The 17,846-nt window shown below is 61.1% G+C and overlaps 1 protein-coding gene across 3 annotated transcripts in view; it reads right to left on the bottom strand.

Annotated features, from left to right (window-relative positions):
• LOC125626773 (corticotropin-releasing factor receptor 1) overlaps positions 1 to 17,846 on the bottom strand; it is a 135,346-nt gene that overhangs the window by 25,272 nt on the left and 92,228 nt on the right. For all 3 annotated transcript variants that reach the window (XM_048830185.2, XM_048830184.2, XM_048830186.2), the window contains 4 exons: positions 17,380 to 17,500; positions 13,682 to 13,835; positions 7,229 to 7,289; positions 6,006 to 6,078 (listed from right to left, as the gene is read on the bottom strand). In XM_048830185.2, coding sequence (XP_048686142.1) covers positions 6,006 to 6,078; positions 7,229 to 7,289; positions 13,682 to 13,835; positions 17,380 to 17,500 — 409 coding nt within the window. The remainder of the gene's footprint in view (positions 1 to 6,005; positions 6,079 to 7,228; positions 7,290 to 13,681; positions 13,836 to 17,379; positions 17,501 to 17,846) is intronic.

Raw genomic sequence — 17,846 nt, 5'->3', positions numbered from 1 at the left:
GGATGGCAGCAAGTGGCATGTTAGTGCCATTATTTTTGTGGGGGGTTAGTTCGGAGTGGATCAGCTGAACAGGAAGGGAAGGGGAGGAGGGGGACAGGGCAGGGGCAATGGAAAGTTCTCTGAATGTCCCAAAGTTCCTGCTTTGGCTGCTTCTACTCTGAACAGCTGGAGTCCCTGGCTGGTTCCTCTCCGCACCTGTCCCCTCCAGCCATGGCTACGTCTGTCACTCAAATGCTTTGCCCCTCAGGCTTCCTGAGTGTTTCTGGGGCCTCTTGGTCAGTCTGTGAGGCATCTCCGGCCGAGCGGTTTTTCCTGCGTGGGGCTGCGCAGCTTGGCTGCCTCCTTGACCGTGGAGAAAGAAGGTTGCTTGGATCTGGCTGCAGGTCAGGCCCAGGCATGTGTCCAGAGAGCCAAGGCTGGCTGCCAGGAGAGGTGGATGGCTAATGCTTTAGTCCAACACCAGTTGCTGGGCTCAATGCAGGCATCACTGGGTGAACTTTAAGGGCTTGTGATATACAGGAGGTCAGACTAGAACAGGGAATCAAATAGCCCCTCTATAAATCTTCTGTGACAGAGCCCCTCCAGTTAGAGATGCAGCCAAGCTCCTGTCTCTTGGGGTTTGGTCACCAGACGAAGCTCAAACCTTAATGCTGTTTCTCTTCTGATGGTGGGAAAAAGCACAGCCCCCCTCCCCCCCACTTCTCTGTTCCTGCTCCCGGGGTAGCGACAGGACCTGGCTGGAGAATGCAGTTACCCTGATGGCTGCTCAGTGCCATCACATCCGGGGGGAAAACCATTCCCCAGGGGCAGAAACTTGCAGAGAAAGCTGTGGTGCCAGGGAGGCGTCGATTTGAGCCAGCCTTGCCCGGCTGTGCCGCTCTGCCTCTGTGGCAGGCAGGGGATGAAAAGGCCTCTTTACCATATGCTGGTGGGAGACGAGTGCTCTCTCCCCGTGGGCCAGTTCTGAGCAGACAGGCTCCGCTGCCCAGCCATCCAGATCCCCCTCTGCCTTGAGCTGTGTGTCAGTGATTGCCCTGGCATAAGGCAGGCATCAGACTCACTCGCTGCACAGAGGAGTAGATGCTGCTGCATGGCAGGGGGAACCAGGCCCTAGAGGGGAGCAGACCCTCTGAGAGCCAGGCCACCTGCCCTATGCCAGCTGGGTGCCCAGAATTCATCTCAAGACAGCAGGGCTGATCTCAAAGGACCAGGCTCAAGTCTGGCATAAGCAAGCATAACGTGCCCCAGGAGCCAAGCCGGACTAAGTGCGGCATGCCGTGGGGAAGGTGGAAAAGCTGGTGCATGCTCTGCTCCCACTCCTCAGATCCCCAGGGCTGCTGGGAGCTGGTTTAGCCTGTGGTGCAAGTTATGAGCATCCTCAGAGCGTCTCTGTTGTCTGCTGGCTGCTAATGACCCTCAAGGGGCTGTTGGGTTTCTGGGGATGGCTGGAGCACAGCATGTCCCCTGAGTCATGCACCCTACCTTGGGGTGATGGTATAGGGCTAGCTACACTACCTCCATAGTGATCTCCCTTGCACTGGGGGGACCATCAGCTTGTCGCTGCTAGGAACCTGGTAGAGCCAGCAGAGCTCTGGGCAAGTGAGCTACAATCAATTCCTTCCTGTGCCTCAGCGACAGGACTAAGTTCCAGTCAGCCTCTCCTGTGCTGGTGGAAGCTCCATCCTTCGAGCTTTTTAAGGCCCGGCTTGACAAAGCCCTGGCTGGGATGATTTACTTGGGGATTGGTCCTGCTTTGAGCAGGGGGTTGGACAAGATGACCTCCTGAGGTCTCTTCTAACCCTAATCTTCTATGATCCTATGAAACTCACTCAAGCCCCTAGGGCTGGCCAAGTGTATAAGACTAGAACTTAGCCAACAATTCAGTTGACATACAACCGAGGGCCTCATTTATTCCTGGGGATGCTGAAGGAGAAGGAAAAGACCCAGCTCGACTCTTAGATCCCAGTGGGTGTTTGCAGGAAAACGATCTTTCTGATCTTAAATGGGGCCCATGTGATGTGGCATCACTGAGTTGCTCCAGTCTTGCAGTCTCACTTGGGCTTTATTACACACACTTATAAACCCTTTCTCCCTCCATGTTTTGGGAAATTCATGGAGTCATTTCAATATTGTAAAATTGGGGGGGGGGGGGTTTCATCTAAAAACCTCAAAAATAACAATGTAATTTTTATTTAAAAAAAAACATTTTTTGCTGGAAAAAAAGCTTTGATGAAAAAAATGTCAATCCTGCTCTAATTCTGATGGAGTCTTTAATGACTTCCATGATTTCCACAGGCCCCCGCCTCGTTCAACACATAGGCTGGATGGCACTCGGGGAAGGGGGCAGTTTCATTTAGCATCTTCAAAGCACTTTATTAGCAAGACATTCGGGGGTCAACTTCAGTGTCAGATCTGGACTTTGTTCCAGGGGAGAAGAGAAGTGGTGGGAGATGGAGATGGAGAGCTGGAAGGGAAGGGTTAAAAGACAGAGGGGTGGAGAAAGGGGCGGAAGAAAGAAAAAGAAGGAAAAGAAAGAGAAAGGTGAATAAGCTTCTGTGAGTCCTGGAGGCAATCAATCCATTGCCTGGCAGCTTCCCTAATTGCTGTTCCATTAATGAGGTCATGGGGGGAGCTGCAGACAGGGCCAAGCAAAACTGACACAGATTAAAAACAGTCTGGCTACCTAAAGGGCTTGGAAATGAGAAGCCAGGCCCAATTATACAGAGGAATCGAGGGGAGGCCAGTTGATACCGGTGATTAAAAGCCCTGGGTATTATTACTGATCGGCAGGAAGGGAGGAATAGCCACGGGGGGCCTTTCACATGGCTTTTCCCCTCCTGCCAACACATCCCAAGTCCCACTGCAAAACCAAGTCCCAGTGTGTCACACTCCTTCACATCTTCTGTGGGGGAGGTTTAGATTGGATATTAGGAAAAACTTTTTCACTAAGAGGGTGGTGAAACACTGGAATGCGTTACCTAGGGAGGTGGTAGAATCTCCTTCCTTAGAGGTTTTTAAGGTCAGGCTTGACAAAGCCCTGGCTGGGATGATTTAACTGGGATTTGGTCCTGCTTCGAGCAGGGGGTTGGACTAGATGACCTTCTGGGGTCCCTTCCAACCCTTATATTCTATGATTCTATGATTCTATGATTCTGTTTACAAGGGTCGGTCAGCTGGGCAATGACCAGGTTGGCATCACAAACACCTTGCAAAGACAGGGCATTTTGGGCTGTATAAGTAGGGGCATTGCCAGCAGATTGAGGGACGTGATCATTCCCCTCTATTCAACATTGGTGAGGCCTCCTCTGGAGTACTGTGTCCAGTTTTGGGCCCCACACTACAAGAAGGATGTGGAAAAATTGGAAAACGTCCAGTGGAGGGCAACAAAAATGATTAGGGGACTGGAACACATGACTTATGAGGAGAGGCTGAGGGAACTGGGATTGTTTAGTCTGCAGAAGAGAAGAATGAGGGGGGATTTGAGAGCTGCTTTCAACTACCTGCAAGGGGGTTCCAGAGAGGATGGAGCTTGGCTGTTCTCAGTGGTAGCAGATGACAGAATGAGGAGTAATGGTCTCAAACTGCAGTGGGGGAGGTTTAGGTTGCATATTAGGAAAAACTTTTTTCCTAGGAGGGTGGAATGGGTTACCTAGGGAGGTGGTGGAATCTCCTTTCTTAGAAGTTTTTAAGGTCAGGCTTGACAAAGCCCTGGCTGGGATGATTTAGTTGGGGATCGGTCCTGCTTTGAGCAGGGGGTTGGACTAGATGACCTCCTGAGCTCCCTTCCAACCCTGAAATTCTATGATTCTATGAATCCCGTCTAGTGAGTCCCGATTCATTTCCTCGCCAAACGCACTCAGATACCAACAGGCCTTGAGAAGCCAGGGCTGGTCTGACGCGTGCTGTTTGAGCTGTTTAGCAAAGATGAGGTGGAACGGATGCTCCTTTTGTGACCATTTTAAAGGTGAAAAAGGAACTTCCCAGGCACGGGGAATATTTTGGCATCCCCTACAGGATCAGTCCATTCAAACAGCATCTCCCTGGCATGTCACCACAACCCCTCTGAGACGGGGTGGGACGGCGCACCGTCTGCTTGGCACAGACCTATACCACTGGGCAGTGTTTCACTCCACCACCTTCGACATACTAGTGCAGTGGCTGGATTTACAGTACCCCCCAGTTTTACTGCCCCTTCTCCGAAGGTGGGCGGAGCAGAGGTGTCTCCTCCTTCTTGTCAGACCTACTAGCCTTTCTCTCTCCTCTGCTCCTTCCCCCAACATGACCTCCCTATGATCTTCTACCCAGCCTCCTCGTTAATGGGCTCATTCGCTTCCCCCCCAATCTGATCTGATCTCCTCATTCAGGCCCGAGTGGGCTCGCCAGTGACCAGAGTGCTGTCTCAGTTGCTGATTCCCAGCACTCTGCCCTGGGGCCCCTCCACTGGCCTGCCCTTCTCCGCTGCATGAAACACAAACTACTCGTCTTTGCTTTCACGGCCTATTCCCGCCTCAGCTCTCGTTCGCTACCCAGATGCTGACGCCCCACTCTGCTTGGCCAGAGACGCCAGCCTCCGGTGCCTGTTTGTGCCACTTTCTAACAAGCACCTTCGTGCCTTCTCCAGTGCGGCCCCTCATGCTCCCCATAAACATCAACAAAACCACCTTCTTGTCCTCCTCACAACTCCCCTTTGCCGTGAGCCTGAAAAAAACTAGGCGCCAGTTAGGCAGCGGGTGTGCTGATACCACCCGCTCTCTGTTCTGCCGACCAGGGTTGTCTTGTATTCCCCTGTCTGTCGCAGACACCTGTTGTCTTGCAACGTTATCCTTGGGGGATCCTCTTTGGGGCAGACACTGTCATTTGGGTCTGTACTGTGCCTAGCCCAATGGGGCTCTGATCCATGCCTTGGGCCTGGAAATGCTACAAGAATACAACAAATAGATAATGTTACTAATCTGGGCAAGCCACTTTGCCATGGAATTCAGGATGGTGCCCATCTGGGATGGTTGGTAGATGTCCACTGTGGTCAGTGATCTGTCTACATTGTACAGCTGACCTGAGTCAGACACAAGAAGGAGTTTGGCAGCTGGGAGAAGAGGGGAACAGTGATAAACCTGCAAGGTGGGGGGAGTTTTGGAATTTCAGGGGCAGGAATGGGAGGGACAGACCCGGGGTTACAAGTGGGAGGGTGGTTTCCGGCTGGGAGAGGAATCAAGCAGGTAGGGTCTCCTACCAGCAGGGTGAAAAGGTGGGAGTTGGAAGTTGGGGTGAAGAATAGCTTGGGGGTGCCGAAGCAGGTGCGGAAAGGGGAGCGATTTTCAGTGTGATTACCTGTTATGGTTTATATGGTGGGAGCACCTGGAGGATCAGGGTGCAAGGAGCTGTACAAACAGAAGACAGCCCAAGATGCTTAAAGAGTTTATTAGCTGAGAGCCAAGGGAGTCAGATTTTGGAGGGTGGGGGCTTAGCAGCTGGGGTTGGGATCAAACGGTTTAATGAGGGCCTTGTCTAGTTAGCCGCTCGACTGCACTGGATGGGACGTCCAGTGCTGACCCAGGCAGTTACATTACGTTCTAACCCGTCCTTCCTTGCTCAAAGCAATGCTGGCTGGCTAGCTCCATTCCTGCTCTGCTTTTTCTTTATCCTTTGCTCTCTCCCCTCACGTCACCCTGTCAGGGGGCTGCCAGCAATCACAGTACAACGGCTGCCATGGGACCTGCAGGCTTTCCCCAAGGCACCCCACAGAAGCAGCTGAGTGTCAGACACCCTGACTGGCTGGCTTCGGCACATCGGGGTGAAACACTGATGGGCATTTCGGGGTTGTGGTTATTTCCAAGACCTCAGTCTGCTGAGGCAGATGATCTCCTACGAAATGTTCCCCCTTCACCGATCCCATGGGCAGAGCAGCTCTCCCTGGCTCAAGAGGCTGGAGCAGCTTAGGAGAATGTGGCCACCACAATCAGAACAAGATTGAAGCTCATCAAGTGAGCAAGAACATCTGTTCTTACCAGGAGCACCAGGATCATGGGGCCTTGGTAGATGTAATCGGTATAGACTCCTGCTCGCTTCCCGAACCAGCATCTGCAAGTCAAGCGAATGGGGCGGTCAGCATCAGGGCCTTGAATCTAGGCACAACTTCCTTGGAAGAGCCCCTCCTAAGGCCTTGTTTACATAGGAAGTTATATCGGTGTACGGTAGGGTGTGAATTTAAAGCACAATAACTAGTTGGGTATAACTGCCCGTGTGGAGACTCTTAATCTGGAATAGAGGCTTGTCTACACCTGGATTTATTCTGGAATAGCTATTACTGATCAGCAACATGTGTGGATGTGCTTCTTCTGGAATTAAAGGACCTTGCTCTGGTTTAGTTTAATTTAACTAAAGAGGAATCAAGCATGCTTATTCTGGAAGAAGGGGGCGTACACATGGAGTTAGTCAGGAAGAGCAATGCACTTTAAATTCTCACTTTACCCTAATCTGAATTAAACTGAGAGTGTAGGCAAGCTTTAAGAGGGCCTTTTGCTGGGTTAGTTTATGTTGCTTTGGAAGTTGTCTAATCTAAACTGAAGAGACCCTGGTATTCAAGAATTACAGCATCCACACGGGCAGTTATAAGGGTATAACCAAAGCAGTATAAGTATACAAGTCTAACATCCCATGGGGACAAGTCCTGAGAGTGTCTCCCTGGCTTTTGCCACACATCTCAACCGGTGCAAATCGTGCAGGAGTGGGAAAGGTCTTAGAGTCACGAGGCAAAACCGTAGCTGGAAAACAAGGCAAGTTATCAGGCACCGAAATGGGCTAATTTTAATGCCACTGTTCACACAAAGAACATATCATGTTCCAGCTAAGTCCTCCATTAGCAGGTCTCTGTGAAAGTGGCCCAGGTGGAGTCAATCTATAACTCTGCTGGCAGATTAAATCCCAGCTCCATTTAGCAAACACTTTGTAGGATCCCAGGCTCAGGCTAACGTCTCCCCTTCAGTCCTCACTTGTCACTTCACGGGGAAAGCCCAGCAGCAGCCAGTCACTGAGCAGTACTAGGGCTCGTGCACCAAACCAAGGAAGGAGCTTGTCTGTCTTTCCCCACCCTTTGCATGTAGCCGGCCTTCTGTGAACTCTTTAGGGTGGGAACATATCCACCTCTTTGTTTGTTCAGCAGCCATCCTGAGCAGTGCATCCATATCAATATTTTCCCAATGCTAATAGATGTGGTAGAAATCAGGCTTACTTCTCATTGTCATAATACAGCTTTCCCAGGGCCCAGGCAATAATGATGGGAAAAGGGATACCTGCGAGGAAAGAAACATATCGGTCTGAGTGGCAGAAGTACAGATGAAGGTCCTGGGAAGATCTACTCCAGATTTGTGACCAGGACTTGGGGGGCACTCGCAAGACGCTGCCCCCAAAGCGTCGGCTCTGGTTGGAAGATGGTTTCTAATGAAATTTACAAATTCAAAATCTGGGAACTGGGGAAAAATGCTGGTGATGTTTTCAGGACCTGTCCCCCTCCTCCTCCTTGTTTTTCAACCCAATATCGGGGTGGCCAAGGCACTTTGGAAGTGTGAATGAGGAAAAAAATGAGGTGAAAGTTTTGAAAAAAAGACAACGCGACTGGGGAAAGGTTTCTCCTTTGCTACGGCCAGCTCCGGTCCTGGATTTTGCACTGAGCTTGGTACATGCTCGTGCAGGACGCTGCCTGCCCGTGCAATGCAGATAGACGCTAATTGCCCTGAATATCCCCAGTGAGACCTGGAGCTCGGATTCCGGGAAAGCTCTGCCCCACACTACAAGCTCAGGGGCTAGGCAGGAAGAAATACCTCCTGGTCCGGTGCCCTCCCCTCTGCTGCCCACAGGATGTTCTGTGGCTGAGCACACACTGCGGGCTGCCCCCGGGGGATTGAAGATCATTTGTGCCAAGCCCTGAGGGAATCTGGGTCCAGTGCGGGGTTGATCCACCAGTGGGTGCTGCCTCCAAATGCTCCAAGTTCCTGCTGCTCTAGGAGCCACGAGGAGGTGTGGTTCAGCTGTAGGGCAAGGCAGCCGGGCCTACCAGAGCTGGGGCCTCACGACCATGAGAGAATCTATCCAGCCTCATCGTGGCAAGACCGGCAAGAGGTACCATGGGAGGGGCTGTTACATTCCCCTTTGGGGGAAAGCTGGCAGCTTGTCTGCTCTGCATGGATCCCCCGCGTGCAGGGCTGGCCCCCACCCCCGTGTCCGCACGGATCCCCCACGTGCAGCGCTGGCCCCCACCCCGGTGTCCGCACGGATCCCCCGCGTGCAGGGCTGGCCCCCACCCCCGTGTCCGCACGGATCCCCCGCGTGCAGCGCTGGCCCCCACCCCGGTGTCTGCACGGATCCCCCGCGTGCAGGGCTGGCCCCCACCCCCGGTGTCCGCACGGATCCCCCGCGTGCAGGGCTGGCCCCCACCCCCGGTGTCCGCACGGATCCCCCGCGTGCAGCGCTGGCCCCCACCCCGGTGTCTGCAGGGATCCCCCGCGTGCAGGGCTGGCCCCCACCCCCGTGTCCGCACGGATCCCCCGCGTGCAGCGCTGGCCCCCACCCCGGTGTCCGCACGGATCCCCCGCGTGCAGGGCTGGCCCCCACCCCCGGTGTCCACACGGATCCCCCGCATGCAGCGCTGGCCCCCACCCCCGTGTCCGCACGGATCCCCCGCGTGCAGGGCTGGCCCCCACCCCCGGTGTCCGCACGGATCCCCCGCGTGCAGGGCTGGCCCCCACCCCCGGTGTCCGCACGGATCCCCCGCGTGCAGCGCTGGCCCCCACCCCGGTGTCCGCACGGATCCCCCGCGTGCAGCGCTGGCCCCCACCCCGGTGTCCGCACGGATGCCCCGTGTGCAGCGCTGGCCCCCACCCCCGGTGTCCGCACGGATCCCCCTCGTGCAGGGCTGGCGCCCACCCCCGTGTCCGCACGGATCCCCCGCGTGCAGTGTTGGCGCCCACCCCGGTGTCCGCACGGATCCCCCGCGTGCAGGGCTGGGGCCATCCCGGTGTCCGCACGGATCCCCCGCGTGCAGGGCTGGCGCCCACCCCCGTGTCCGCACGGATCCCCCGCGTGCAGCGCTGGCCCCCACCCCGGTGTCCGCACGGATCCCCCGCGTGCAGGGCTGGCCCCCACCCCTGTGTCCGCACGGATCCCCCCGCGTGCAGGGCTGGCGCCCACCCCTGTGTCCGCACGGATCCCCCGCGTGCAGCGCTGGCCCCCACCCCGGTGTCCGCACGGATCCCCCGCGTGCAGGGCTGGCCCCCACCCCCGGTGTCCGCACGGATCCCCCGCGTGCAGGGCTGGCCCCCACCCCCGGTGTCCGCACGGATCCCCCGCGTGCAGGGCTGGCGCCCACCCCCGTGTCCGCACGGATCCCCCGCGTGCAGTGTTGGCGCCCACCCCGGTGTCCGCACGGATCCCCCGCGTGCAGGGCTGGGGCCACCCCTGTGTCCGCACGGATCCCCCGCGTGCAGGGCTGGCCCCCACCCCCGTGTCCGCACGGATCCCCCGCGTGCAGGGCTGGCGCCCACCCCTGTGTCCGCACGGATCCCCCGCGTGCAGGGCTGGCCCCCACCCCCGGTGTCCACACGGATCCCCCGCGTGCAGGGCTGGTGCCATCCCGGTGTCCGCACGGATCCCCCGCATGCAGGGCTGGCCCCCACCCCCCGTGTCCGCACGGATCCCCCGCGTGCAGGGCTGGCGTCCACCCCCGTGTCCGAACGGATCCCCCGCGTGCAGCGCTGGCGCCCACCCCCATGTCCGCACGGATCCCCCGCGTGCAGCGCTGGCCCCCACCCCGGTGTCCGCACGGATCCCCCGCGTGCAGGGCTGGCGCCCACCCCTGTGTCTGCACGGATCCCCCCGCGTGCAGGGCTGGCGCCCACCCCTGTGTCCGCACGGATCCCCCGCGTGCAGCGCTTGCCCCCACCCCGGTGTCCGCACGGATCCCCCGCGTGCAGGGCTGGCCCCCACCCCCGGTGTCCGCACGGATCCCCCGCGTGCAGCGCTGGCCCCCACCCCGGTGTCCGCACGGATCCCCCGCGTGCAGGGCTTGGGCCACCCCCGGTGTCCGCACGGATCCCCCGCGTGCAGCGCTGGCCCCCACCCCCGTGTCCGCACGGATCCCCCGCGTGCAGTGTTGGCGCCCACCCCGGTGTCCGCACGGATCCCCCGCGTGCAGGGCTGGCGCCCACCCCCGGTGTCCGCACGGATCCCCCTCGTGCAGGGCTGGCGCCCACCCCCGTGTCCGCACGGATCCCCCGCGTGCAGTGTTGGCGCCCACCCCGGTGTCCGCACGGATCCCCCGCGTGCAGGGCTGGGGCCATCCCGGTGTCCGCACGGATCCCCCGCGTGCAGGGCTGGCGCCCACCCCTGTGTCCGCACGGATCCCCCGCGTGCAGCGCTGGCCCCCACCCCGGTGTCCGCACGGATCCCCCGCGTGCAGGGCTGGCCCCCACCCCCGGTGTCCGCACGGATCCCCCGCGTGCAGGGCTGGCGCCCACCCCTGTGTCTGCACGGATCCCCCCGCGTGCAGGGCTGGCGCCCACCCCTGTGTCCGCACGGATCCCCCGCGTGCAGCGCTTGCCCCCACCCCGGTGTCCGCACGGATCCCCCGCGTGCAGGGCTGGCCCCCACCCCCGGTGTCCGCACGGATCCCCCGCGTGCAGCGCTGGCCCCCACCCCGGTGTCCGCACGGATCCCCCGCGTGCAGGGCTGGCCCCCACCCCCGGTGTCCGCACGGATCCCCTGCGTGCAGCGCTGGCCCCCACCCCCGTGTCCGCACGGATCCCCCGCGTGCAGTGTTGGCGCCCACCCCGGTGTCCGCACGGATCCCCCGCGTGCAGGGCTGGCGCCCACCCCGGTGTCCGCACGGATCCCCCGCGTGCAGGGCTGGGGCCACCCCTGTGTGCGCACGGATCCCCCGCGTGCAGGGCTGGGGCCACCCCTGTGTCCGCACGGATCCCCCGCGTGCAGGGCTTGGGCCACCCCGGTGTCCGCACGGATCCCCCGCGTGCAGCGCTGGCCCCCACCCCGGTGTCCGCACGGATCCCCCGCGTGCAGCGCTGGCCCCCACCCCGGTGTCCGCACGGATGCCCCGTGTGCAGCGCTGGCCCCCACCCCCGGTGTCCGCACGGATCCCCCTCGTGCAGGGCTGGCGCCCACCCCCGTGTCCGCACGGATCCCCCGCGTGCAGTGTTGGCGCCCACCCCGGTGTCCGCACGGATCCCCCGCGTGCAGGGCTGGGGCCATCCCGGTGTCCGCACGGATCCCCCGCGTGCAGGGCTGGCGCCCACCCCTGTGTCCGCACGGATCCCCCGCGTGCAGCGCTGGCCCCCACCCCGGTGTCCGCACGGATCCCCCGCGTGCAGGGCTGGCCCCCACCCCGGTGTCCGCACGGATCCCCCTCATGAAGCGCTGGCGCCCACCCCCGTGTCCGCACGGATCCCCCGCGTGCAGCGCTGGCCCCCACCCCGGTGTCCGCACGGATCCCCCGCGTGCAGGGCTGGCCCCCACCCCTGTGTCCGCACGGATCCCCCCGCGTGCAGGGCTGGCGCCCACCCCTGTGTCCGCACGGATCCCCCGCGTGCAGCGCTGGCCCCCACCCCGGTGTCCGCACGGATCCCCCGCGTGCAGGGCTGGCCCCCACCCCCGGTGTCCGCACGGATCCCCCGCGTGCAGGGCTGGCCCCCACCCCCGGTGTCCGCACGGATCCCCCGCGTGCAGGGCTGGCGCCCACCCCCGTGTCCGCACGGATCCCCCGCGTGCAGTGTTGGCGCCCACCCCGGTGTCCGCACGGATCCCCCGCGTGCAGGGCTGGGGCCACCCCTGTGTCCGCACGGATCCCCCGCGTGCAGGGCTGGCCCCCACCCCCGTGTCCGCACGGATCCCCCGCGTGCAGGGCTGGTGCCATCCCGGTGTCCGCACGGATCCCCCGCATGCAGGGCTGGCCCCCACCCCCCGTGTCCGCACGGATCCCCCGCGTGCAGGGCTGGCGTCCACCCCCGTGTCCGAACGGATCCCCCGCGTGCAGCGCTGGCGCCCACCCCCATGTCCGCACGGATCCCCCGCGTGCAGCGCTGGCCCCCACCCCGGTGTCCGCACGGATCCCCCGCGTGCAGGGCTGGCGCCCACCCCTGTGTCTGCACGGATCCCCCCGCGTGCAGGGCTGGCGCCCACCCCTGTGTCCGCACGGATCCCCCGCGTGCAGCGCTTGCCCCCACCCCGGTGTCCGCACGGATCCCCCGCGTGCAGGGCTGGCCCCCACCCCCGGTGTCCGCACGGATCCCCCGCGTGCAGCGCTGGCCCCCACCCCGGTGTCCGCACGGATCCCCCGCGTGCAGGGCTGGCCCCCACCCCCGGTGTCCGCACGGATCCCCTGCGTGCAGCGCTGGCCCCCACCCCCGTGTCCGCACGGATCCCCCGCGTGCAGTGTTGGCGCCCACCCCGGTGTCCGCACGGATCCCCCGCGTGCAGGGCTGGCGCCCACCCCGGTGTCCGCACGGATCCCCCGCGTGCAGGGCTGGGGCCACCCCTGTGTGCGCACGGATCCCCCGCGTGCAGGGCTGGGGCCACCCCTGTGTCCGCACGGATCCCCCGCGTGCAGGGCTTGGGCCACCCCGGTGTCCGCACGGATCCCCCGCGTGCAGGGCTGGCCCCCACCCCCGGTGTCCGCACGGATCCCCCGCGTGCAGGGCTGGCGCCCACCCCCGGTGTCCGCACGGATCCCCCGCGTGCAGGGCTGGGGCCACCCCCGTGTCCGCACGGATCCCCCGCGTGCAGGGCTGGCCCCCACCCCCGTGTCCGCACGGATCCCCCGCGTGCAGGGCTGGCCCCCACCCCCGGTGTCCGCACGGATCCCCCGCGTGCAGGGCTGGCCCCCACCCCCGTGTCCGCACGGATCCCCCGCGTGCAGGGCTGGGGCCACCCCCGTGTCCGCACGGATCCCCCGCGTGCAGGGCTGGCGCCCACCCCTGTGTCCGCACGGATCCCCCGCGTGCAGCGCTGGCGCCCACCCCCGTGTCCGCACGGATCCCCCGCGTGCAGGGCTGGCGCCCACCCCCGTGTCCGCACGGATCCCCCGCGTGCAGGGCTGGGGCCACCCCCGGTGTCCGCACGGATCCCCCGCGTGCAGGGCTGGGGCCACCCCCGGTGTCCGCACGGATCCCCCGCGTGCAGGGCTGGGGCTATCCCCGTGTCCGCACGGATCCCCCGCATGCAGGGCTGGGGCCACCCCCGGTGTCCGCACGGATCCCCCGTGTGCAGGGCTGGCGCCCACCCCCGGTGTCCGCACGGATCCCCCGCGTGCAGGGCTGGCGCCCACCCCCGGTGTCCGCACGGATCCCCCGCGTGCAGGGCTGGCGCCCACCCCCGGTGTCCGCACGGATCCCCCGCGTGCAGGGCTGGCGCCCACCCCGGTGTCCGCACGGATCCCCCGCGTGCAGGGCTGGCGCCCACCCCGGGGCACACATTGTGAGGTCTGAATTTTCTGCACTGATTTCTCTCCCATCTGTCTCTGCCCTGCAGGACGCAATGATGCACTTGGAGACTGATAGTGGTGGTGCAACTCGCACCCATGGCCACTGCTCACCAGCCGGCCCCAACCAGCAAAGGGCTTGCACAGAAAGTCAGAACCGCAGTGAATGCCCCAGTCTTGCCCGTGCTCCATGGGACTTACACCAGCCGATGCAGATGAACATCCACTTGCGGAGCTTGTCGGTGGAGTAGGTGAGCACAATGGCCGTGTGGAGGTAGCAGCCCTCGCCGAACATCCAGAAGAAGTTGGTGACATGGAAGTAATTGTAGGCGGCTGTGACCAGGCGGCACCAGGCCTGCCACGGCAGGGAGGGATACAAAGGAAGCAGGAGAGGGTGTGCGTTAGGAACAGACCATGAAGCAATAAAACAAACAGCTCAGCCATTTCAGAGTTTCTTCTCCCCACTGGGCTGCTTGATTCATCTGGTGCTGAACAGAGACAGTACTCTTCCTACAGGAGCTCAAAGGTAGGAAGCCCCAGCAGCTCCATATTACCGAGGGGAAACAGAGGCGCACAGAGAAAGTGACTTGCCCAGGGAGACCCACTGGGTCAGTGGCAGAGACCCCATATCACTTGAATCTACGTTAGTTCTTATCTAGTCCCCATTATTGTAGCATCAAAGCTTCTCACAATCATTCATATGTTTATCTTTACAACACCCCCTGTGAAGCTGGATGCTGCTATTATCCCTCTGGGGCACATGGGAAACTGAGGCACAAACTAACCCAAGCGCTCAGTGGGAAACACAGATTTGAACAAAGGTCACGTAAGTCCGAGGCTAGTCCCCTGCGCCTCTCGGGGTAGTTCTATGGCCTTCCACATACAGTAAATTAAAGCGAGGTGTGACTTGCTTGCATTGTGATACCCACCCCCAGGGCTGACTGCGCATAGTGCATCTCACACGGGCGATTCCCTGCTGAGAGGCCCCTGGCACAGGCATATTCCAGGGGTGGCCTGGGCATGGACATGGCTTCTTCTCCTCTGCTATGCTTCCATGCCCCGCTTTCCCCTCCCCTCACAGAGACCATGTAACCCCTCAAATCACCGCCCCCAACGCCAGGCTGGAGCCGGGCTGACCTGGAAGTGAGGGTTGCTGGGAGAGGGTTAGAGGGGCCGGTCCTGCTGGACACACACCAGCCCTGGGTGCAGCCGCGTGAACTTCGGCTCAGATCCTCAAAGGCATTTAAGTGCCTAAATCAATGGAAGTTGGGTGCCTAAATACCTTCAAGGATCTGAGCCCTCATCTTGTCAGACTGCCGTCTGGGACGCTTCTTCCTCCCTGGCCCCCCCTTCAGCAGGCCTCCACTCCCATCTATTTCCTCTTAGCCGCCAAAGCCCCCAAGTGACATTGGCTATAAAAACTAGCAAGCCCTCTGGAATGCTACAGAGCAGACCCTGGGTCGACGGTCAAGTCAGCAGGGCTGGAGCAGGAGCCGGTGCTGGGATTGTGGGATGGAGCGTGCTCCGCACAGGGGAGGGGGATTAGCAGGAGGCGTTGGCACAGTACACCTGCCTCCCTGCCACTGGCCTATCTTGTCCCCGCTTCTCTTGCCAGGTGGCCTGCTGGCCACCAGCTTCCCTTCCCTGATTGCCTGGGCCCGGTGCCGTGCGCATGGCCCTGCAGCGCTGGGTAACGCCAGCAGCGCCCAGCGCCGTCTACGCCGCCCCCGGCAGTGAGCAGCTGTGGAGACAGCGCAGCTCGGGCTGGAGCTCAGGCTCTGAAGCTTAGGCAGGAAGGAGGGTTCTGGAGCCTGAGATCCAGCCCCACAAACGTGACTCTGTCGGCCTGGGAGCTGAGACTCACAGCCACGGGCTGCCACTCACAAGGGACGAATTCTGGCCTGACTTACTCCCGGAGCAGAGTCAGTGGGGTTTGTGTAGGGCAGAGTTTGACCCCTGGCCAATTATGTTTGGGCCAAATTTGCTTCTTCCGCCTCTGCAGTACGGAAACTCCAGCCTCAGCTTTCAGACTGTCCCGAACTCCCTCCCAGCCTTCCCATCTGACTCTACATGTCCTGTACCCGCTCGCCTCTCCCCTCTTCACCTCCCCCTCCCGTGGCGTTAGACCTGGACTATTGTGCAGCAAGGCCTGTGCTGGGGAACGCTGCGCGGTGATGCCGGAGGATGGGGGAGAAAAGGAGCTGGGTGCTAAGGGTCATGGACACGGACCCCCACCTTTTGTGAACCATATCATGGGGGTGAATTTCCTGCTCCGGGAATGGAAGGAGCTAAAAGCACTGGGCAGAGCCAGGCCTAACAGTGTGGGAAGGGCCTGTGTATCCTCGCCCTGCAAGGCTTTGCCAATGCACCTCAATCTTGGCATGGGCACAGATTCGGGGTGCTGGGGACTGGGGGGCTGTGAGTCAGGCATGAGATGCATTGGCAGAACGCTGTGTCAGGAGCCCAGGGCTGGAATAGCAGGGGGCTGTGGGTCAGGAGAGAGGTGCATTGGCACAGCTGGGGGGCAGCCCAGGGTTAGAATAGCAAGGGGCTGTGGATCAGGCATGAGGTGTATCAGCAGAGTGGAGGGCAGGGGAGATTGCCCAGCACCTACCCGCATTCTCAGCTCTTTGCCGGCTGTGAAGAATCCGGCGCTGCCGCAAGAAGCAAAGCACTGGAGTGCTAAGGGATCCACTCTGTATCCGTTTGCAAGGTGGCTTCTCACCGTGGGTGCTGGTGGGAGCTGGTGATAGTTACACCTTGGCCTGCAGTCCTGGGGGACCCTGCTGGGTGTCCAGCTGGGCCAGCCAGGGCAGCCTGAAGGGTTTGAACCCAAGGAACTGCAAATCCGCCTGCAGAAAACTAGCCAGGTCCGTGGGGGTGGGGGGCAGGTGGAGGGGCCCTGGGGGCTCAGAAGCAGATCTATGGGCTGGGGGTGAGTAGCACTTGGTCTAGGCTATAGACTGACTCTGGTGCCCCTGCCAGCCTCTCCGGGCAACGGTCAGGGGCACATGTCTCCTCCCCTCCGCACTAACTTGCTGAGGTTCTGATGACCCCGTGGGGCCTCGGGGCCGGGACGTCTCCCAGAGGCCAAGCGCCAGTTTAATCACATCCCGGAGCCAGGCTGCTCCAGGGGATTAACTCACACGTGCAACCACACAGCAGACACAGGCCAGGGCTGGCACCACCTGCCTCTTTGGTTAGTGCAGCTCTGACTGCAACGGCACCTACTTGTCACTCTGACAGCTCTCGGCTCCAGGGCCCACAGCCCAACCGGGCTGGGCAGCACCTCGCTCATGCGCCGTGCTACGCAACATGGGCAGCACCACCCCGTATGGCTAACCTCAACTTAGCACACTGGGTATCACACACCACCCTGGGCAGGGCCTGGCAGGCTGGGTGTGCAACATGGCACCCTGGGCAGTGTCCGGTATGCTGGGTGTGCAACAAGACACTCTGGGCAGTGCCCATCACACTGGGTGTGCAACATGGCACCCAAAGCCATGCCCGACACACCAGGAGTGCAACGTGGCACCCAAGGCAGCAGTGCCCGAGACGCCAGGAATGCAACATTACACCCTGGGCAGTGCCTGGTATGCTGGGTGTGCAACATGGCACCCAAGGCAGTGCCCAGCGCCCTTAGGGTATGTTTCCACTGCACCTCGGGTGTGTGACTGCAGCCCGGGTGACCATACCAGCACTAGCTTTAATCTAGAGAACATGTCTAAAAATAGCAGCAAAGATGTGGGGCCGGGAGCTTCAGTGGAGGCTGCCCACCCTCCCCTGGGGCCACTTGACTATCTCGTGCCGCTGCAGCGTCACTGCGATTGTGACTTGAGCTGGGAAATGCCCGGCACACTGGGTGTGTAGCCACCCACACTGGCTGCTGCTGGACTCACCACGTTGCTTTCATGCACGGTCGGGTTCATGGTGAGCTGCACCACAAACCAGGTGGCATTTCGTAAGATGAAGGCTGTGATCAGGTTCCAGTGGATGATGTTCCGCAGGCACCTGATGCTCCTGAGCACACAAGAGGGGAAGGGAAGGGGCTGTTAGGACACCTTTGCGGTTTGGAGTCAAAGCAGTACCATCCTCTGCCCTATCCAATCTTTTCCCCGCCTCCCTGATGTCCACCTGTGGAGCTGGCCAATCAGTGCAAAGCACGGGGGTGAGTTTGTGATGAGGGAGCTGGAGCTGAGGCCCACCTAACTCATTGTGACCCTAAGAGCACCCCACTGCCAGAGGACAAGGGGCTCACTGGTGGCAGATGATGAGTTTCAGCTGGCCTGACCAATTCAGTGAACCCCAACACACTAGGGGTTATACTCTGTATCTAAAAGGGTGACACAACCCCTCCCCCATCTGG

This window comes from Caretta caretta, chromosome 27 (genome assembly GCF_965140235.1).
Source record: "Caretta caretta isolate rCarCar2 chromosome 27, rCarCar1.hap1, whole genome shotgun sequence".
In the NCBI taxonomy this organism is placed as follows: Eukaryota; Metazoa; Chordata; order Testudines; family Cheloniidae; genus Caretta; species Caretta caretta.
The sequence above is the reverse complement of the archived record's forward strand: the minus strand, read 5'-3'. Positions and strand labels throughout refer to the sequence as shown.